Raw genomic sequence first — 23681 nt, forward strand, 5'->3', positions numbered from 1 at the left:
GGGAAAAACAACAAATAACACACAAGGGGATTCCCATAAGGATAACAGCTGATCTTTCAGTAGAACTCGTCAGGCCAGAAGGGAATGGCAGAACATACTTAAAGTGATGAAAGAGAAAAGACTACAACACAGATTTCTGTACCCAGCAGGATCTCATTAAAATATGAAGGAGAAATCAAAAACTCTCAGTTCAGTTCAGTCGCTCAGTCATGTCCGACTCTTTGAGACCCCATAAATCGCAGCACGCCAGGCATCCCTGTCCATCACCAACTCCCGGAGTTCACTCAGACTCACGTCCATCGAGTCAGTGATCATCCAGTCATCTCATCCTCAGTCGTCCCCTTCTCCTCCTTCCCCCAATCCCTCCCAGCATCAGAGTCTTTTCAATTGAGTCAACTCTTCACATGAGGTGGCCAAAGTACTGGAGTTTCAGCTTTAGCGTCATTCCTTCCAAAGAACACCCAGGGCTGATCTCCTTCAGAATGGACTGGTTGGATCTCCTTGCAGTCCAAGGGACTCTCAAGAGTCTTCTCCAACACTACAGTTCAAAAGCATCAATTCTTTGAGCGCTCAGCCTTCTTCACAGTCCAACTCTCACATCCATACATGACCACAGGGAAAACCACAGCCTTGACTAGACAGACCTTAGTTGGCAAAGTAATGTCTCTGCTTTTGAATATGCTATCTAGGTTGGTCATAACTTTTCTTCCAAGGAGTAAGCTTCTTTTAATTTCATGGCTGCAGTCACCATCTGCAGTGATTTTGGAGCCCCCCAAAATAAAGTCTGACACTGTTTCCACTGTTTCCCCATCTATTTTCCATGAAGTGATGGGACCAGAGCCATGATCTTCGTTTTCTGAATGTTGAGCTTTAAGCCAGCTTTTTCACTCCCCACTTTCACTTTCATCAAAAGGCTTTTGAGCTATCCCACGTTGAAGGTCAGGATGGGCGGCGGTGAGGAGAACCCTTCATCCAAGGTAAGGAGCAGCCGCTGTGCTTTGCTGGAGCAGCCGTGAAGAGATACCCCATGCCCAAGGTAAGAGAAACCCAAGTAAGATGGTAGGTGTTGCAAGAGAGCATCAGAGGGCAGACACACTGAAGCCACACTCACAGAAAACTAGTCAATCTAATCACATAGAACCACAGCCTTGTCTAACTCAATGAAACTAAGCCGTGCCTGCGGGGCAACCCAAGACGGGCAGGTCATGCTGGAGAGGTTGGACAGAATGTGGTCCACTGGAGAAGGGAATAGCAAACCACTTCAGTATTCTTGCCTTGAGAACCCCATGAACAGTTTGAAAAGGCAAAATGATAGGACACTGAAAGAGGAACTCCCCAGGTCAGTAGGTGCCCAACACACTACTGGAGATCAGTGGAGAAATAACTCCAGAAAGAATGGAAAACCACTAGACCACTCAGGTATGACCTAAATCAAATTCCTTATGATTATACAGTGGAAATGAGAAATAGATTTAAGGTACTAGATCTGATAGATAGAGTGTCTGATGAACTATGGACAGAGGTTCATGATATTGTACAGGAGACAGGGATCAAGACCATCCCCATGGAAAAGAAATGCAAAAAAGCAAAATGGCTGTCTGGGGAGGCCTTACAAATAGCTGTGAAAAGAAGAGAGGTGAAAAGCAAAGGAGAAAAAGAAAGATATAAGCATCTGGATGCAGAGTTCCAAAGAATAGCAAGAAGAGATAAGAAAGCTTTCTTCAGTGATCAATGCAAACAAATAGAGGAAAACAACAGAATGGGAAAGACTAGAGATCTCCTCGATAAAGGACAGAAATGGTATGGACCTAACAGGAGCAGAAGATATTAAGAAGAGGTGGCAAGAATACATAGAAGAACTGTACAAAAAAGATCTTCATGACCCAGATAATCACGATGGTATGATCACTCATCTAGGGCCAGACATCCTGGAATGTGAAGTCAAGTGGGCCTTGGAAAGCATCACTACGAACAAACCTAATGGAGGTTATGGAATTTCTATTGAGCTATTTCAAATCCTGAAAGATGATGCTGTGAAAGTGCTGCACTCAATATGCCAGCAAATTTGGAAAACTCACCAGTGGCCACAGGACTGGAAAAGGTCAGTTTTCATTCCAGTTCCAAAGAAAGGCAATGCCAAAGAATGCTCAAACTACTACACAATTGCACTCATTTCACATGCTAGTAAAGTAATGCTCAAAATTCTCCAAGCCAGGCTTCAGCAATATGTGAACCGTGAACTTCCTGATGTTTAAGCTGGTTTTAGAAAAGGCAGAGGAACCAGAGATCAAATTGCCAACATCTGTTGGATCATGGAAAAAGCAAGAGAGTTCCAGAAAAACATCTATTTCTGCTTTATTGACTATGCCAAAGCCTTTGGCTGTGTGGATCACAATAAACTGTGGAAAATTCTGAAAGAGATGGGAATCCCAGACCACCTGACCTTCCTCTTGAGAAATCTGTATGCAGGTCAGGAAGCAACAGTTAGAACTGGACATGGAACAACAGACTGGTTCCAAATAGGAAAAGGAGTACGTCAAGGCTGTATATTGTCACCCTGCTTATTTAACTTCTATGCAGAGTACATCATGAGAAACGCTGGACTGGAAGAAACACAAGCTGGAATCAAGATTGCTGGGAGAAATATCAATAACCTCAAAAGATTTACAGACAAACAAAAGCTGAGGGGAATTCAGCACCACCAAACCAGCTCTCCAGCAAATGCTAAATGATCTTCTCTAAATTGGAAATACAGAAAAGGTGTATAAACTCGAACCCAAGACAACAAAGCAAATGGCAACAAGATCATACTTATCAATAATTACCTTAAATGTAAATTGGTTGAATGCCCCAAACAAAAGACAATGATTGGCTGAATGGACACCAAAATGAGATCCTTATATATGCTGTCTACAAGAGACCCACCTCAAACCAAGGGACACATACAGATTGAAAGTAAAGGGCTGGAAAAAGATATTTCATGCAAATGGAGACCAAAAGAAAACAAGAGTATCAATACTCATATCAGACAAAATAGACTTTGAAATAAAAGCTGTAAAGAGAGACAAAGAAGGACACTACATAGTGATTAAAGGATCAATCCAAGAAGAAGATTAACAATTATTAATATACATGTACCCAATATAGGAGCACTGCAATATGTAAGGCAAATGCTAACAAGTGTGAAAGGGGAAACTAACAGTAACACAATAATAGTGGGAGACTGTGATACCCCACTCACACCTCTAGATAGATCAATTAAACAGAAAGTTAGCAAGGAAACACAAACTTTAAATGATACAATGGATCAAGAAACAAAGGGAGAAAAATCAAATCAACAAAATTAGAAAGGAAAATGGATAGATCACGACAACACAGAAATACAATGGATCATAAGAGACTACTATCGGCAACTCTATGCCAATAAAACAGATAACTTAGAAGAAATGGACAAACTCTCAGAAAAGTACAACTTTCCAAAACTGAACCAGGAAGAAATGGAAAACCTTAACAGACTTATCACAAACACAGAAATTGAAACTGTAATCAGAAATCTTCCAGCAAACAAAAGCCCAGGGCCAGATGGCTTCACAGCTGAATTCTACCAAAAATTTAGCGAAGAGCTAACACCTATCCTAATCAAACTCCTCCAGAAAATTGCAGAGGAAAGTAAACTTCCAAATTCATTCTATGAGGCCACCATCACCCTAATACCAAAACCTGACAAAGATGCCGCAAAAAAAGAAAACTACAGGCCAATATCACTGATGAATATAGATGCAAAAATCCTTAACGAAATTCTAGCAAACAGAATCCAACAACATATTAAAAAAATCATACATCATGACCAAGTGGGCTTTATCCCAGGGATGCAAGGATTCTTCAATATCTGCAAATCAAGCAACGTTATACACCACATTAACAAACTGAAAAATAAAAACCATATGATTATATTGATAGATGCAGAGAAAGCCTTTGAGATAATTCAACATCCATTTATGATTAAAAATCCTCCAGAAAGCAGGCATAGAAGGAACATACCTCAACATAATAAAAGCTATTTTGGACAAACCCACAGCAAACATTATCCTCAATGGTGAAAAATTGAAAGCATTTCCCCTAAAGTCAGGAACAAGACAAGGGTGCCCATTCTCACCACTACTATTCAGCATAGTTTTGGAAGTTTTGGCCACAGCAATCAGAGCAGAAAGAGAAATAAAAAGGAATCCAGATTGGAAAAGAAGTAGTAAAACTCTCACTGTTTTCAGATGACATGATCCTCTACATAGAAAACCCTAAAGACTCCACCAGAAAATTACTAGAGCTAATGAATGAATATAGTAAAGTTGCAGGATATAAAATCAACACACAGAAATCCCTTGAATTCCTACCCACACTAACAATGAAAAAACAGAAAGAGAAATTAAGGAAACAATTCCATTCACCATTGCAACGAAAAGAATAAAATACTTAGGAATATATCTACCTAAAGAAACAAAAGACCTATATATTGGAGAAGGTGAAAGAAACAAAAGACCTATATATAGAAAACTATAAAACACTGGTTAAAAAATCAAAGAGGACACAAATAGATGGAGAAATATACCATGTTCATGGATTGGAAGAATCAATACAGTGAAAATGAGTATACTACCCAAAGCAATCTAAAGATTCAATGCAATCCCTATCAAGCTACCAACGGTATTTTTCACAGAGCTAGAACAAATAATTTCACAATTTGTATGGAAATCCAAAAAACCAAAGCAATCTTGAGAAAGAAGAATAGAACTGGAGGAGTCAACCTGCCTGACTTCGGACTATACTACAAGGCCACAGTCATCAAGACAGTATGGTACTGGCACAAAGACAGAAATATAAATCAGTGGAACAAATTAGAAAGCCCAGAGATAAATCCATGTACCTATGGACACCTTATCTTTGACAAAGGAAGCAAGAATATACAGTGGAGAAAAGACAATCTCTTTAACAAGTGGTGCTGGGAAAACTGGTCAACCATTTGTAAAAGAATGAAACTAGAACACTTTCTAACAACATACAGAAAAATAAACTCAAAATGGATCAAAGATCTAAACGTAAGATCAGAAACTATAAAACTCCTAGAGGAAAACATAGGCAAAACACTCTCTGACATAAATCACAGCAAGATCCTCCCAGAGTAATGGAAATAAAAGCAAAAATAAACAAATGGGACCTAATTAAACTTTAAAACTTTTGCACAACGAAGGAAACTATAAGCAAGGTGAAAAGACAACCATCAGAATGGGAGAAAATAATAGCAAATGAAGCAACTGACAAATAATTAATCTCAAAAATATACAAGTAGCTCATGCAGCTCAATTCCAGAAAAATAAACTGATTGAAAAATGAGCCAAAGAACTAAACAGACATTTCTCCAAAGAAGACATACAGATGGCTAACAAACACATGAAGAGATGCTCAACATCACTCATTATCAGAGAAATGCAAATCAAAACCACAATGAGGTACCATTTCATGGCAGTCAGAATGGCTGCTATCAAAAAGTCTACAAAAAAAAAAAAAGTCTACAAACAATAAATGCTGGAGAGGGTGCAGAGAAAAGGGAGCCCTCTTACACTGTTGGTGGGAATGCACACTAGGATAGCCACTATGGAGAACAGTGTGGAGATTTCTTAAAAATTGGAAATAGAACTGCCATAGGACCCAGAAATCCTACTGCTGGGGATACACACCGAGGAAAGCAGAACTGAAAGAGACACATGTACCACAGTGTTCATCACAGCACTGTTAACAATAGCCAGGACAAGGAAGTAATCTAGATGTCCATCAGCAGATGAATGGATAAGAAAGCTGTGGTACCTATACACAATGAAATATTCAGTTCAGTTCAGTTGCTCAGTTGTGTCCAACTCTTTGCAAACCCATGAATTGCAGCACACCAGGCCTCCCTGTCCATCACCAATTCCTGGAGTTCTCTCAAATTCGTGTCCGTCGAGTTGGTGATGCCATCCAGCCATCTCATCCTTTGTCGTCCCCTTCTTCTCCTGCTCCCAATCCCTCCCAGCATCAGTCTTTTACAATGAGTCAACTCTTCGCATGAGGTGGCCAGAGTATTGGAGTTTCAGCCTCAGCATCAGTCCTTCCAATGAACACCCAGGGTTGATCTCCTTTAGAATGGACTGGCTGGATCTCCTTGCAGTCTAAGGGACTCTCAAGAGTCTTCTCCAACACCAGAGTTCAAAAGCATCAATTCTTTGGCGCTAGCTTTCTTCACAGTCCAACTCTCACATCCATACATGACCACCGGAAAAACCATAGCCTTGACTGGACGGACCTTAGTCGGGAAAGTAATGTCTCTGCTTTTTAATATGCTATCTAGGTTGGTCATAACTTTCCTTCCAAAGAGTAAGCGTCTTTTAATTTCATGGTTGCAGTCACCATCTGCAGTGATTTTGGAGCCCCCCCAAATAAAAGTCTGACACTGTTTCCACTGTTTCCCCATCTATTTCCCATGAAGTGATGGGACCAGATGCCATGATCTCACTCAGCCATTAAAAAGAATACATTTGAATCAGTTCTAATGAGGTGGATGAAACTGAAGCCTATTGTACAGAGTGAAGTAAGTCAGAAAGAAAAACACCAATACAGTATATTAATGCATATATATGGAATTTAGAAAGATGTAACAATGACCCTATATGTGACACAGCAAAAGAGACACAGATGTAAAGAGCAGTCTTTTGGACTCTGTGGGAGAAGGTGAGGGTGGGATGATTTGAGAGAATAGCATTGAAACATGTATATTATCATATGTGAAACAGATCACCAGTCCAGGTTCAATGCATGAGACAGGGTGCTCAGGGCTGGTGCACTGGGATGACCCTGAGAGACTGGGTGAGGAGGGAAGTGGGAGGGAGGTTCAGGATAGGGAACACATGTACACCCATGGCTGATTTATGTCAATGTATGGCAAAAACCACTACAATATTGTAAAGTAATTAGCCTTTAATTAAAATAAAATAATTAATTTAATAAAAAAACAAAACTAAACAAAAAATTATTTAAAAAAGAGTATGGGATTAACAGATATACACCACTATATATAAAATAGATGGACAACTAGGATTTAATGAATAGCACAGGGAACTATGTTAATATCTTCTAATAACCTATAATGGCAAAGAATCTGAAAATTTAATGCATGTATAATAAATATATGTATATAAGCTGAATCACTTTGTTGTATACCTGAAACTAACACAATATTGTAAGTCAACTATACTTCAGTTTAAAAAACAGTGAAAACAAAAGCCAAAAATGGATGAAGGTATCAAAATTTACATAACTTTCAAAGGAATAGGTATCCATTTATATTATAATTTTATAATTTATATTAATATATATAAATTTAAATTAACATAAACTTTTAAAATTTCATAATAAAAAGATAAGCTAATAGAAAAAGGGGTCAAAAATTTGAACAGGCATTTTCCATAAGAGAAATTAGTAATGGCCAATGATCTTTAGAAAAGACAATTACTTCAGTTTTTAGCAGGAAAATACAAATTAACACTATAGTGAGATATCAAGAGAATGAGAAGACAGGACACAGTCTAGGTAAAAGTGTTTGGAAGAGATACATCTGATATAAGATTGTTATTAAAAATGTGCAAAGAACCCCTAAAACAACAATAATAAACCCAACAACCCAATTAAAAAATGAGCAAAAGATCTGAACAGACACCTCACCAAAGAAGATATACAGATGACAAATAAACATATGAAAAGATTATTAGCACCATATATTAGGGAAATGAAAAATAAAAACAACAGAAACAATTATATGCCTATTCAGTTCAGTTCAGTAGCTCAGTTGTGTCTGACTCTTTGCGACCCCATAGACTGCAGCACACCAGGCCTCTCTGTCCATCACCAACTCCTGGAGGTTACTCAAACTCATGTCCATTGAGTTGGTGATGTCATCCAACCATCTCATCCTCTGTCATCCCCTTCTCCTGCCTTCAGTCTTTCCCAGCATCAGGGTTTTTCAAATGAGTCAGCTCTTCACATCAGGTGGCCAAAGTATTGGAGTTTCAGCTTCAGCATCAGTCCTACCAATGAACACCCAGGACTGATCTTCTTTAGGATGGACTGGTTGGATCTCCTTGCAGTCCAAGGGACTCTCAAGAGTCTTCTCCAACACTACAGTTCAAAAGCATCAATTTTTCGGCACTCAGTTTTCTTTATACTCCAACTCTCACATCCATACATAACCACTGGAAAAACCATAGCCTTGACTAGATGGATTTTTGTTGGCAAAGCAATGTCTCTGCTTTTTAATATGCTGTCTAGGTTGGTCATAACTTTCCTTTCAAGAGTAAGTGTCTTTTAATTTCATGGCTGCAGTCACCAACTGCAGTGATTTTTGGAGCCCCCCAAAATAAAGTCTGTCCCTGTTTCCACTGTTTCCCCATCTATTTCCCATGAAGTGATGGGACCAGATGCCATGATCTTCGTTTTTTGAATGTTGAGCTTTAAGCCAATTTTTTACTCTCCTCTTTCACTTTCATCAAGAGGCTCTTTAGTTCTTCTTCACTTTCTGCCATAAGAGTGGTGTCATCTGTGTGTCTGAGGTTATTGCTATTTCTCCCAGCAATCTTGATTCCAGCTGTACTTCATGCAGCCCAGTGTTTCTCATGATGTATTATGCATATAAGTTAAATAAGCAGAGTGACAATATACAGCCTTGACATACTCCTTTTCCTATTTGGAACCAGTCTATTGTTCCATGTCCAGTTCTAACTATTGCTTCCTGACTGACATACAGGTTTCTCAAGAGGCAGGTCAGGTGGCCTGGTATTCCCATCTCTTTCAGAATTTTCCACAGTTTATTGTGATCCACACAGTCGAAGTCTTTGGCATAGTCAGTAAAGTAGAAATAGATGTTTTTCTGGAACTCTCTTGCTTTTTTGATGATCCAGCAGGAGTTGGCAATTTGATCTCTGGTTCCTCTGCCTTTTCTAAGACCAGCTTGAACATCTGGAAGTTCACAGTTCATGTATTGTTGAAGCCTGGCTTGGAGAATGTTGAGCATTACTTTGCTAGTGAGTGAGATGAGTGCAATTGTGCGGTAGATGAAAACTGACCTTTTCCAGTCCTGTGGCTACTGCTGAGTTTTCCAAATTTGCTGGCATATTGAGGGCTGCACTTTCACAGCATCATCTTTTAGGATTTGAAATAGCTCAGCTATATGTATATGCCTATTACAATGGTGAAAATTCAACACTAACACCAGTAAGTCCTGGTGAGGATGTAGAGCATCAGAAACTCTCATTCATTGCTCGTGGGGATGCAAAATGGTACAGCCACTTTGTCAGGCAGTTCAGTAGTTTCTCACAAAATTAAACACCTCTTACCAGTTAATCCAGCAATCATGTTACTCGGTAGTTACCGAAATAAGTTGAAAATATATGTCCATTCAAAAATTTGCACACTGAGTGTTGACAGCAGCTTTACTCATACTTGCTACAACTTGAAAGCAACCAGGATATCCTTCAGTAAGGGAGTGGATAAATAAATTGAGGTAGATCCATACATTCTAAGCTGAGAAAAGTCCATATAGTCACAGCTATGGTTTTTCCTGTAGTCATATATGGATGCAGGAGCTGGGCCATAAAGAAGGCTGAGCACCAAAGAATTGATGTTTTCAGACTGTGGTGTTGGAGAAGACTCTTGAGAGTCTCTTGGACTGCAAGGAGATCAAACTTGTCAATCTTAAAGGAAATCAATCTTGAATATTCACTGAAAGACTGATGCTGAAGTGAGGCTCCAATACTTCTGGCCATCTGATGTGAAGAGTCAACTCACTGGAAAAGACTCTGATGCCAGGAAAGATTGAAGGCAGGAGGAGAAGGGAATGACAGAGGATGAGATGCTTAGATGGCATCACTGACTCAATGGAAATGAGTTTGAGTGAACTTAGGGAGATGGTGAAGGACAGAGAAACCTGGTGTGCTACAGTCCATGGAGTTGCAAAGAGTTGGACACCACTGACCAACTGAACAACAACAGATCCATACAATGGAATATTAGTCACTGCCAAAAAGAAATGTGATATCAAGTCTTGAAAAGACAGAGAGCACTTTAAATGCATATTAATAAGAAAAAGAAGCCTGAAAAGGCTACATTCTATATGATTCCAACTATATAACATTCTAGAAAAGGCAAAAACATGGAAACAGCTAAATGACCACTGGTTGGATGATCCTTCCTTTGAACAAGCATGGAACTAGACCTTTAGGGTAGTAAAACTATTGTGTGTGATGCTATTAATATAATGTTGCACACATATTTCTCTCTGTCTGTCCCTATTTTTCTGTGTGTGTGTGTGTGTGTGTGTGTGTGTGTGTGTGTGTTTCTGTCTCTACATACATGTCAAAACCCATAGAATGTAGGATTCAAGAGTGAATCCTAACAGACAGTGGACTCTGGGTGATGATGTCTCAATGTAGATTCATCAGTAGTAACAACTACCACTCTGGCACAGGATGTTGATAGTAGAGGAGGCTGTACTTGTGTAGGGGTAAAGAGTATATGAGAATGCCATACTTTCTCCTTAGTTTTGTTGTGAGCCTAAAACCTCTTGGAAAAATAAAGTCAACTAAGAGAAAGCTATAGTGAGATACTATTACACACCCATCAGATTGTTAAAAACTTAGAAGCCTAAAAAATATCAGTACTTGTTGATATGGAGCAATCCTAGCAATTTTGTATGCCTTAGGGGAACATATGTTGACAGAACTGCTTTGGAAAATAATTTGAATTTATCTAATAATATAAAACATGCACAAATGTCATGAGTCAGTGATTCCAAAGTTAGGTACATATTTTTTGGAAATTTCAAAAAAAAAAAAACCCAGCTGAAAACAACTAAATGTTTATAACAAAAACTTGACATATTTATATAACAGAACACCACATAATAAAAAACAAACAAACAATGAATAATCAGTATATGCACCAATCTGGATGAGGTTTAGAAGTACAACAGAAAAAGGAAGAATATATTAGACATAGAATCCAAAAACATTAATCAAACATTGTTTAGCTATACCATAGTTTTAAATTTCTACTGGTGTCTCCCTTGTTTTACTTTGTCAGTACAACACTATTTTGATACCATATAACAGAAAGTTAATTATGCATCTGTCTTTTCCACTTGTACTACACTAGCACTTTGATGGTAGGGTTCATATCTTACCATAGGGAGGGCCAAGAGCTCAGAATGTAATGAAGCCTTAATAAATCCTTGTTAAACTGTATTTAATTTCAATTAGTTGGTTTGATTAGATTTTTTGGTTATCTGAGTATCCTCTTATCTCCAAATCTCTTTCTTTTCATAGACTTGGCAATTTTGCTTTTCTTTTCTTACACCTTTTATCTTCAAGCCTATAACAACTGCAATATGGGGAATACAGGTTCTCAGGCTAGAAATATAAGGAAACAACTACAGGAGACATTTTCACTTAGCCTTTCAATTTCCTATAATATAAACCCTAACTAGTTTGGGTAATCTAAATTTAGCTCGATGTTACTGTCCTTCAAATTTAAAAACAATAGCGGATAATTAAAATAAAGACAACAATGCTAATGACATGGTGTCACAAGAAATTATTTGACAAGATTGCTATAAAATATTACACACTACCTGTGATTGGAATCTTCCAGTATGAAAATTACGAGAAATAAAAACACACTGAGGATGAGATTTAATCTTCGCCTTTGATGGTCTTTGTCTGCATTTCTCATCAACTGCTTTAAATTTAGAGTCTTGAAATATTTCTCTGAAAAATATTTTATAGAGAACATTAGTAAACATGAATTATAAAACAAAATAATTGTTTCTAACAGTTCTACATAAATGGTTTAAAATCAGAATATATTATTACATATTTACTTTCAAAAGTGCAAATCAACTTATATATTCTCTTCTCATATGTTACTGATTTCACAACACTATTTTGTTCATAGAATATAAATTAAGCTACTTCGTCACGTGGTTAATATTTCCAGTTTGAAGATCAACCATTAGTTTCTGATAATCTTCTCTCTTTGGCTGTGAGATAATCAACTTTAATGTCAGTTAGGCTTTTCATAGATCTGCCTTTAATGGCATAGGAAATTAAATGAATGAAACTCATTGGCCATTTTTATATTTAATAATATTGACAATATATTGGGAAACAGTAGAAACAGTGTCAGACTTAATTTTTTTGGCCTCCAAAATCACTGCAGATGGTGATTGCAGCCATGAAATTAAAAGATGCTTACTCCTTCAAAGGAAAGTTATGACCAACCTAGATAGCATATTAAAAAGCAGAGACATTACTTTGCCAACAAAGGTCCATCTAGTCAAGGCTATGGGCTAATGGTTTTTCCAGTGATCATGTATGGATGTGAAAGTTGGACTGTGAAGAAAGCTGAGCACCAGAGAATTGATGTTTTTGAACTGTGGTGCTGAAGACTCTTGAGAGTCCCTTGGACTGCAAGGAGATCCAACCAGTCCATTCTAAAAGAGATCAGTCCTGGTTGTTCATTGGAAGGACTGATGCTGAGGCTGAAACTCCAATACTTTGGCCACCTCATGCAAAGAGTTGACTCATTGGAGAAGACTGTGATGCTGGGAGGGATTGGGGGCAGGAGGAGAAGGGGACGACAGAGGATGAGATGGCTGGATGGTATCACCGACTCGATGGACATGAGTTTGGGTGAACTCCAAGTGTTGGTGATGGACAGGGAGGCCTGGCGTGCTGCAATTCATGGGGTCGCAAAGAATCAGACATGACTAAGTGACTGAACTGAACTGAACTGGCAAAAATAAGTAGAAGGAAACTGAATTGAAACTAATGACTTACAGGGGAAGAATACCTGGGATCTTTATGCATGCAGCCACATTATTTCTAAAATAATGAAATAGCAAGTAAAACTCCAGCTGATTGAAGACACTTAAGTATAAAGGATTGTAGTTTCTAATAGTAATTCTAGACTTCATTAAAATTTTTTTTCCATTTCTTTTTTCTGAGGTACTAGAAATTTTCTAAATTAATTCAAGAGATCATATTATGTTACTTAATACAGTATTAACAATTAAAATCCATTCACTTATTGAATTCAATTTAGTTAACAAATATATACTGAGTACTTACTATGTGCCAGGCATTATGCTGGGTGTTATATACAGTGGCAGGGTAGAAAAAGCACAGCCACTACCCTCATGGAACTGTCACTGTGCTCATAGAGCTTAAACACTAGCAACGAAGACAAATAGTAATAAAACAAACACAAGAAAATGAAAAAATTACAACTATGGAAAGTATTATCAAGGAAAACTACCTGCTACTCTGTGTGTCTATAAGAAAGGGAATTGACCTGATTAGAAAGGTCAGGGAAGGCTTTTCTGAGGAAGAAATGATTGGATTAGGCATCTGAAGAAATGGGAGCAGGTATTAGACAGAATGAGTGGAGGAGGGGAGATGTAGGAGTAAGAACATTCTAGTCAGAGAGAATATCAAGTACAAAGACCTAGTGGCCACATTAGGACAGTGTAGCGGAAGTACAGAAAGCAAGGGGGAAAGTGGGAAATGAAATTTGAGAATATGCACGGGGAGACCATGTAGGGCCTTAAAAGTCATATTGTTTTATCTTTATCCTAAAAGCAATGGGATGGCCTTCGCAGTGGGAATGGGGTGGAAGTAGGGTGATTTGATCAGATCTGCATTTGGAAAATATCTGGATGAAGTGTGGAGAAGAGATTAAATGATGTCAGTAGCGAAGGTAAAGGTCAGTTATAACTCCTACTGCAGGAGTCTATGTGGGGGATAAGGTGGTGGCAAAGGTAATAGAGATAAATGGATAGATTTGAGCAATTTATGAGGTAAAAATAAATAGAACATGATGGTTCAAGTTTAGCAGGGATGCAAAAGAGAGGAGGAAATATCAAACATGCTTTCCATGTTTCGAGGAAGAACAAAACAATCCTTCCTTGGACTTTTCTGGTGGGACAGTGGATAGGAATCCGCCTGCCAATTCAGGGGACATGGGTTCGATCCCTGGTCTGGGAAGATTCCACATGCTGCAGAGCAACTAAGCCCATGCACCGCAGCTATTAAGTCCAGGCTCTAGAGCCCATAAGCTGCAACGACTGAAGCATATGTGCCTAGAGCCTGTGCTCTGCAACAAGAGTGGCAACTAGAAAAAAGCTCAAGCACAGCAACAAAGATGCTGTGCAACCAAAAATAAATAAATAATTTCTTAAAATAGATGTTTAAAAAAAATTCTTCCTGACCTCACATTTTCTTCCAGTTTCTGCCCCTTTTAGCAACTCCTCTACACACCACTGCCCAAAAAATACTTCTTAAAAGATTGTATGTATTTGTTTCAATTTTCTCACTTCCTGGTTTTACTCAAAAGTAAGTTTCTGAACCCATCACTCTACCAAAACTATTCAAGGCTACCAACAACTTCTTTACTGCTAAATCCAAAAATTATTTCTTTATCCTCATTTTCTCAACTTCTTAAGTTCCTTTAACATAACTGGTCATCGCCTCCTTTTTTTTTCATCTAGTACCTTTTCCAAGAATTTTATTTTATTTTATTTTATTTTTATTTTTACTTTATTTTACTTTACAATACTGTATTGGTTTTGCCATACATTGACATGAATCCACCACGGGTCATCGCCTCCTTCTTAAAACTTTTTCTAATTCTGACTTCCTTGACACCACACACCTTTCTGCTTTTCCTTCTCAGATGTTGCTGATTCTTCTTGCTCTTTTTCTAGCTTTCTAAATGTTGGTGAGTTGAAGAGAACAGTCATACAGTCTTCTCTTTCAAAAATTACTCCCTGGTTAGTCTCATCCAGTTGTATGACTTTATATACCCTCCATACAATGATAACCTAAATCTTTAGCCCTGACTTCTCTCCTGAAGTTCATACCTGTATATCCAACTGTCTATTTAACATTTTAACTTGGATGTCTCATAGGCTTTCAAATTTACATTCAAAATACAACTCCTAGTTTATCACCATTCCCTCAATTTGTCCCCCTCATTACCTCCTCATCTCAGTAAATGGCATGATTAACTCATGGTAAAAATGTAGACGTTAGCATTATCTCTGCCATTTCACTTATCTTTCCTTGCCTCATCCAATCCATCAACAATCCATCCATCCTCCTAGCTTTACCTATAAAATTATCCCAAATCCAACTCCTTCTTTTTTTCATATCCTCTTAGACACTTAGACAGTGTCTAAGACATTGTCATCCTTAATCTGGACTGTGCAATAGCCTCCTAACTTGCCTCTCAGATTTTATTCTTACTCCATTAAAATATAGAATCAGAGAGATGTAAGAAAAATCTTTTAAAAATATGAATTAAAACGCTCATACCTTGCTGAATGGGAATGTAATTCCACCTTGGAGAACTGGTTAGCAGTTTCTTATAAAGCTAATCACATGATCCTGCAACTCTATTCTTGGGTATTTACCCAAGAGAATTTAAAAACATGTGTACAAAAAGATTTATAGTAGAATGTTCATAGCAGCCATATTCCTAAGAGCTAAAAATTGGAAATGACCTAAATGTCCATTAACTGAAAAATGGAAAAGCAAACTGAGATATATTTATACAATGAAAAGAAGGAAAAGATAAACTCAACAACATAAATGAATCTAAAAAATATTATGCTAAGTGAAAAAGCAAATGTAAAAAGTTTGTACAAAGTTCAAAATGGGTAAAATTTATCTACGGTGATAAATCAGAATAATGACAGCTTCTGGGTGGGAGGTGGGGAATAAAACCTGGAAAAGAGGATGAGAGATCCTTACAGGATGATGGAAAAGTTCTGAGTCTTCAATGGGGTTGTGATTATATGGGAATATATTTGTTGAAATTCCTCATTATATATTTAAAATCTGTATCTCAAATTTTAAGTGTTACTAAAATGTAAATCATCTATAGGTGGCACTGTAGTCTTTAAAGTGGGGATAATATTACTGAAACTTCATGGGGCTGCTACGAAGTCTAAATGAGATAAGAACATATAAAGCACTTAGAATAGCATATAGTAAACACCTGATTTTAGCTGTGATAATGATAATAATGCCATTCTCTTGCTTAAAACCTTCTGATGGCAGAAATAATAAAACCTAAATTTCATGTTCTTGCCTACAAACTTCTATGTGATTTGACCTCTGTCTACCTCTTTAATGTCATCATTATTTCCCTCTCATTTGATCTATTCACACTTTCTGTTTACTGAACAATACCAAGATCATTCCCACTTGAAATTCCAGTACTTACTATCCCGTTAGCATAGGGAAAAGCGCTTGCACAGGGTTATCACATTTCTGGCTCCTTTTTTAAGCCAAATCTCAGATTAAATATTACTCACTGGAAGAGACATTCTCCCCACCACTTTGTTAATTTGTTTCCTCTCAGTGGCAATGCAAGTCTATGAAATAAGGACCTTATCTGACTTGTTCACAGCTGTATCTTTAGTACCCTGAACAATGGCGGGCACCCAATAAATATTTGTTGAAAGAATGGATTAGTGAATAATTTCTGGTTTTCTGACTTATGCAAGTGAGTAGACAGTATATATTCATTTGCTGAAATAGGAAATACTGGAAGAGTGTGTGGGAAGATTACATTTTTTAACATGAGCCAAAGCAAATACCAAACCAATTAAATAATGAAAAACACCGAATTTTAGGGGTGAAAGGAACTGAAGTATCAAGTTTCTTATTTCCATCTCTGGCAAAAGACTACACTTAGACCATACCAGAACATTCTGTCAGCTCTTTTCTTAAGTTATCTCCTAAAGGAAGAGAGTCTTTTTCTTTCAGTAACTTTTTAAATCTCTAAATTAGTAATCAAAAATTAAAAAAAATTTCTAGCCTTTTATTATAATTCAAACCCATGTCTTCTACAGAATAAAACACATCTCATTATTCCTTAAAAATTTCATGCATGAAGATTGCTACTATACTACTCGGACTATTATACTACTAGGACTTCTCTGCTCAGGCTACTTTAAACAAGTAGTTTTATCCCCAGTCAAATTATAAAATATCATTATAGTTATTTAAGTTTAATATCATTTGAGAAAATCTTTCATCAAATTTTTAAAAGAAAAAAGTCAGATGCTCTAATAAATCTTACCTTCTTTTGCAAATCAGGAACCACAAGGCTGATGCCAAAGCAAAGAAACCAATTCCCAAAGTAACAGCACCAGCAGCCAGAAAATAGGTTAAGTGGTTAAAAAAACCTATACAAATAAATTATAAAATATTATTTCATGCATGTATCTTCATTTTCTATGTAAAATTAAATGTCATAATATTTCAAATGGTGTTACATAGTGTAGTGTTTAAGATATTAACTAGAAGTTTGGGGGACCTGAATTCTGGTCCTGTGTAATTCTAATAAATTTCAAGATCCTGAGTTTGAGAATTACATGGGGGCTAATGAAGATTAGGCCCTAGGGCACATTTCTTTGACCCTGCTAAAATTTGAGACCTAGGTTGTTGTTGCTGTTTTATACAGCTGTTACCCCCTTTTTTCTTATCTAGTTTTTTCCCTTTCCAATCCAGCTGTAAATTTTTATGCTATTTTTCCAGCACCACTCTTTGTAGTTCTCCAACATAAGACAATTTCCATTTTAAGATTTTTATTATCAATCGCTACCAGGAGAGAGATAAGGATAGTAAAGGCCAAATATGAGGAATTTTTCAAGATCTTAGAAATCTTTAAACATTTTATCTCTATCCCAGTAAAGGGTCATAGCCAAAAGCCAAATAAAAGCAATGTAAATAATAATATATCACCAGTTTATAAGTGAAAAAGCCTATGGGAATTAGATGATATAACTCTTTCATTTTACATATGATAAAACTGAAGCCCAGGTGAGAGAAGCAAGTGAAGTTAGGTCAAGCAGCAAATTAAAGGCAGTCCTCTGTTCTTATCTATTATCATATCCCTGCTACCAAACATCTTAATACTGGTCTGTACTAAAAAGAATTAAGATTAAAGAAAGCATGATATATTTACGGTTAGGTTGGTAAAGCATTCATTAAGATTCTGAAATCTGCTACGTAAGCATAAAGCAAGGAAGGCTGTATAGAATTTGAAGGACCTTAAGACAACTTACTGAAGGAGCGCATGGCAACTCACTCCTGTATTATTGCCTGGAGAATCCTATGGACAGAGGAGCCTCGCAGGCTGCAGTCCATAGGGCTGTAAAGAGTTGGACACGACTGAAGTGACTGAGTATGCATGCATGCAAGACAACTTAGGAGTATATTTGGGGTGGAGGGAAGGAGTTTAAAAGTAAAACTAATAGAAGATCTTTATGTGTGAATGTATAAGTTCCACTATGGGAAAGACATGATAAAGACTTTGTTTTCTAAGTAATTTTCAACTTCCTAGATAGTGCCTCTCAAATCTTACTTTTCTTTGGATTCAGAAATATCTACATTTGGGGATTCATTAATGGTGTAAAAAAGTTACATAAGACTATTTATAAAAGTGATATAATATTGGAAAAAAAACACAACCCCCTCCAGTACCCATATAGGGAGTCAATTAAATTATGATGGTGTTACATATGAAAAAAGTATAGATATTTTGGATCAGATACTTTGTCTGAGTGACTGTCCTGTGCATTGTGCCAAAGATATCAAATGTATTGAGGGGCAGAGTTATCCTCAGTTGAGAATTATAGGTATAGTGGTATAAGGAAATATCAGATAGTATTAAATGATAAAAGCAAGTAGATAAAACCCATATTAAAAAAACTTAAAAGATAGTTATTCTCAAATATAAGATAAATATTTCTATGGACAAAAGAAGAAAAGCTATATAGATGATAATTAGTAGCTTCAACCACAGGCATCTAAGCTCTGAGACCTGGAAGAGGAATTAACTAGAAGAAGCAAAGAAAATCAGTAAGACAATAACTAGACCAAGTCATCCTCTGGCAGAGTGAATGACTAACTCAAAAAAGGACCAAGGAAGAATTCTGGAATTTATAAAATTAAACATTTTAAGATGGAATAAACTCTTCTTTAAACACAAAGAATTAATGAAATGAAAGGTAATACTGAGAGTCCATCCAATTACATCAAAAAAGTGAAAAATATGATAAATTATGAGACAGAAAAGATGAAGAACATACAGCATAAAACTTGGAAAAAGTAACATAGAAACTTACATTACCATATGTAAAATAGATAGCCAATGGGAATTTGCTACATGGCTCAAGAAACTCAAACAGGGTCTCTGTATCAACCTAGAATGGTTGGATGGGGAGGGAAATGGGAGGGAGTTTCAAAGGGAGGGGATATATGTATACCTATGACTGATTCATGTTGAGGTATGACAGAAAACAGCAAAATTCTGTAAAGCAATTATCATTCAATAAAAAATAAATTAATTAAAAAATAAAAAATTAACAGGGGTCCCCAAAGAGAAAATAAAGAAGTAGAAGGGAAGCAATATTCAGAGATACAGCTTAAGAAGGTTTCTTCTAAAATTTTTTTTTCAATTTACACATAGTAAAATTCACTGTGTGCATGCAATTCTGTAAGTTTTGACAAATATAAACTGCTGCAGCAGCAGCAGTATTCTCTATCGTTATACTTTTGCCTTTTCCAGAATTTCATATAAACTGAAATAGTCTAGCTTTTTAAACTTAGCATAATGTACTCGAGGGGCTTCCATGTAGCTTGCTGCTGCTAAGTCACTTCAGTTGTGTCCGGCTCTGTGCGACCCCATAGACGGCACCCACCAGGCTCCCCCATCCCTGGGATTCTCCAGGCAAGAACACTGGAGTGGGTTGCCATTTCCTTTTCCAATGCATTAAAGTGAAAAGTGAAAGTGAAGCCGCTCACTCATATCCGACCCTCAGCGACCCCATGGACCACAGCCTACCAGGTTCCTCCGTCATGGGATTTTCCAGGCAAGAGTACTTGGAGTGGGTTGCCATTGCCTTCTCCTCCATGTAGCTTAGACAGTAAAAAATCTGCCTACTATCCAGGAGACCCATGTTCCATTCCTGGGTGGGGAAGATCCCCTGGAGAGGGAAATGACAACCCACTCCAGTGCTTTTGCCTAGAAAATACTATGCACAGAGGAGCTTAGTGGGCTACATACAGTCCATGGGGTCTCAAGAGTGGAATATGACTTAGGAACTAAACTGCCACCACTGCATTCGAGATTCATCCATGTTGTGGCATGTATCCGTAGTTTCTTTTTATTTCTAACGTTCCATCTTAGCATCATTCCTTCCAAAGAACACCCAGGACTTATCTCCTTTAGAATGGACTGGTTGGATCTCCTTGCAGTCCAAGGGACTCTCAAGAGTCTTCTCCAACACTACAGTTCAAAAGCATCAATTCTTCAGCACTCATCTTTCTTCACAGTCCAACTCTCACATCCATACATGACCACTGGAAAAACCATAGCCTTGACTAGATGGACCTTTGTTGGCAAAGTAATGTCTCTGCTTTATAATATGCTATCTAGGTTGATCATAACATTCTTTCCAAGGAGCAAGCGTCTTTTAATTTCATGACTGCAATCACCATCTGCAGTGATTTTGGAGCCCCCCAAAATAAAGTCTGACACTGTTTCCACTGTTTCCCCATCTATTTTCCATGAAGTGATGGGACCAGATGCCATGATCTTAGTTTTCTGAATGTTGAGTTTTAAGCCAACTTTTTCACTCTCCTCTTTCACTTTCATCAAGAGGCTTTTTAGTTCCTCTTCACTTTCTGCCATCAGGGTGTTCTTTGGAAGGAATGATGCTAAAGCTGAAACTCCTATACTTTGGCCACCTCATGCGAAGAGTTGACTCATTGGAAAAGACCCTGATGCTGGGAGGGATTGAGGGAAGGAGGAGAAGGGGACGACAGAGGATGAGATGGCTGGATGGCATCACCGACTCGATGGACATGAGTTTGAGTGAACTCCGGGAGTTGGTGATGGACAGGGAGACCTGGTGTGCTGCAATTCATGGGGTCACAAAGAGTCGGACACGACTGAGTGACTGAACTGAACTGAACTGAACTGAACATTCTATTTTATAGATGGACCACAGTATATTCCCCAGCAGAGAGACATCTGGTTATTTCCAGTTCAGGGTTGTTAGGAATAAGGCATACTATATACTTGCATACAGGTGCTTGTTTGAACATAAATTTTGAATTCAGTAGCAAGTATATATTCAAATTTATAAGAAACTATGAGATTGCTTTCCAAAGTGGCCATTCTGCTCTGCTTTCCTACTGTGTTATACAACAATTTCACATGCTCTGTATCATTGCAACCACTTGGTATTGTCAGTTTCATTTCAGCCATTCTAATAGATACACAATGGTATCCTACTATGGTTTTAATTTGCATTTCCTTAGTCAGTTATGTTGAACATCCTTCCACATACTTATTTGCCATTCATAGCTTCTTCAGTGAAGTTTTTGTTCAAATCTTGGCAGATTTTTAGAATTCTTTATGTATTTTGGATACAAGTTATTGGTCAGATGTGTGGTTTGCAAATATTTTCTCCCAGCTGTGTACTGTCTTTTCAATTCTCTTAATAGTGTTTTTCACAAAGCAAAACTTAAATTTTAGTGAAACCAATTTATCAATTTTTTTTATGACTTGTGCTATGGGTCCTTCTCTAAGAGCACAGTATCTAATCCAGGTAACAAAGTTTTTCTTCTATGTTTTCCTATAAAATATTTTCAGTTTTATGTTTTACATTTAATTTCTGATTCATTTTGAATTAATTTTTGCATAAGGTGTGAAATAGGGGTCAAGGTCTTTTTTTTTTTTTTGCATATGCATATCCAGTGGTTTCAACACCATTTGTTGAAGACTACGCTTTCTTCATAGAGTTGCTGTTGTACACTTGAAAAAATCAATTAGCTATATTAGTGTCAGTCTATTTCTGGACTCTATTCTGTCCCCCTGATATATTCCCTTTCATGAATAACAACAGTAATAACAACATATTACTTATAGAGCAAATATATATAACAGTATTTGGCACTACTCAAAGTGTTTATATTAACTCATTTAATTCTCACAACAGCTCTATTTCCCCACTTTGGAGATGAGGAAACAGATGAGGCAAAAATGAGGTTAAGTAACTTGCTCAAAAGGCATACAATCAATAAGCAAGGGAACAATAGTAATTTTAAAAATTGCTAAGGTCCTTCCTTATCTAATAGAGGCAATGAGTATCTTTAGATTTTATTAGAAAAACAGTTAGTATGAATACTAAATATTAAAGTGCATCACAAAAGAGAATATCTAAATGACCAATAAATACATGAAAACTTCACTAATAATCACAGAAGTGCAAATTAAACCACAGTGAGTTAATATGACAACTTGATGCCTAAAATGAAAAAGAGAGAAAATATCAAATGTTGTCAAGGAGACAGAATAACCTGAATTCTCATTCACTGTTGGTGGGAGCGTAATTTTATATAATGCTTTGGGAAAGTGTTCATGTCACTATTATTAAAGCTGAACATATACATACCCTATGATGCAGCAAATCTCAGACACATACTAAACTGAAGTACATATATATTTTCACAAAATTATATACTAGAATGTTGATAGCATCACTTTTGTGTCTATATGTTGACAGAGACACAAACTGGAAACTACGCAAAGGCCCATCAATAGTTAATGGATAAATTTTAAAAGTTTAATTGATTTAAGGAAACAAAATGCATACCAATGGGAAAGAGTAGACTACAACTATGCAGAACAAAGTGGATAATTTCATAAATAATGTTGAGCAAAAAAGGCAAAGACAGACATCAGAAGGAGTTCAGGAATGCTAGTAATTAACGTTCTGTTTCTTGAACTGGGCACTGATTATATAGGTGTGTTCAGTGAAAATTCAAGCTTAACTCTTATGAATAAATTAGGTATATATGTATCAGCATGAACAGAACTGGAAAACCTAGTGTTCAGTGAATAAGGCAATTTCCATAAATTTATATTCAATTGTAACAATCATATGGATTCCAATTATGTATGTTAAAAGAAAACCTCAAATATACTTTTTTAAAAAGTGTGATATAAACATTAAAATATACCATATTAATTGCATCTGGGACTGTGGATTGAATATAAACTTAAGAATTTATCTGTAGATTTCTTTAAAAGATTAAAAATTTGAAGCTTATATAACCAAAAAATTTTTATTTAGTAGAAAATTACATGAATGTTTGTTATTCTTTGTGCCTTTCTTTTTACCTTCCTGGTTATCTCAAATGTAAAAAATTTAAACAATGACCTCAATTTTGTGAAAAAAAAAAAAGGAGAGGAAAAAGGGAGAAACATACTTGTATAAGGAAAATAATCAATACTGGCTAATACTGGCTACTTCTGGGGTAAGGGCTTAGTTATAATTTTCTACTCTAGACTTTTCTGTACATTTAGATTTTCTACCATGAATATCTTAGTAAAATCAGGAACAAAATTTTTAATGTTCATATGAGATTCTTGATTCCTTTGCTTGGATAGTACAAGTCTCCTTGTAGCACTTTCTCTATTGTTATCACTGTTTTATAACCTACTTAGTAGGTTTCTCCTACTGA

General features: G+C 36.8%; 1 protein-coding gene across 1 annotated transcript in view; it reads right to left on the minus strand.

Moving 5' to 3' along the window:
• The window catches only part of C2H1orf185 (chromosome 2 C1orf185 homolog), a 69769-nt gene that overhangs the window by 19283 nt on the left and 26805 nt on the right, over positions 1-23681 (minus strand). Inside the window, 2 exon segments of the mRNA XM_068961607.1 lie at positions 11708-11843; positions 17224-17329. Of these exon segments, the coding sequence (XP_068817708.1) occupies positions 11708-11843; positions 17224-17329 (242 nt within the window).

The sequence above is a fragment of the Capricornis sumatraensis genome, chromosome 2, assembly GCF_032405125.1.
Source record: "Capricornis sumatraensis isolate serow.1 chromosome 2, serow.2, whole genome shotgun sequence".
Taxonomy (NCBI): domain Eukaryota; kingdom Metazoa; phylum Chordata; class Mammalia; order Artiodactyla; family Bovidae; genus Capricornis; species Capricornis sumatraensis.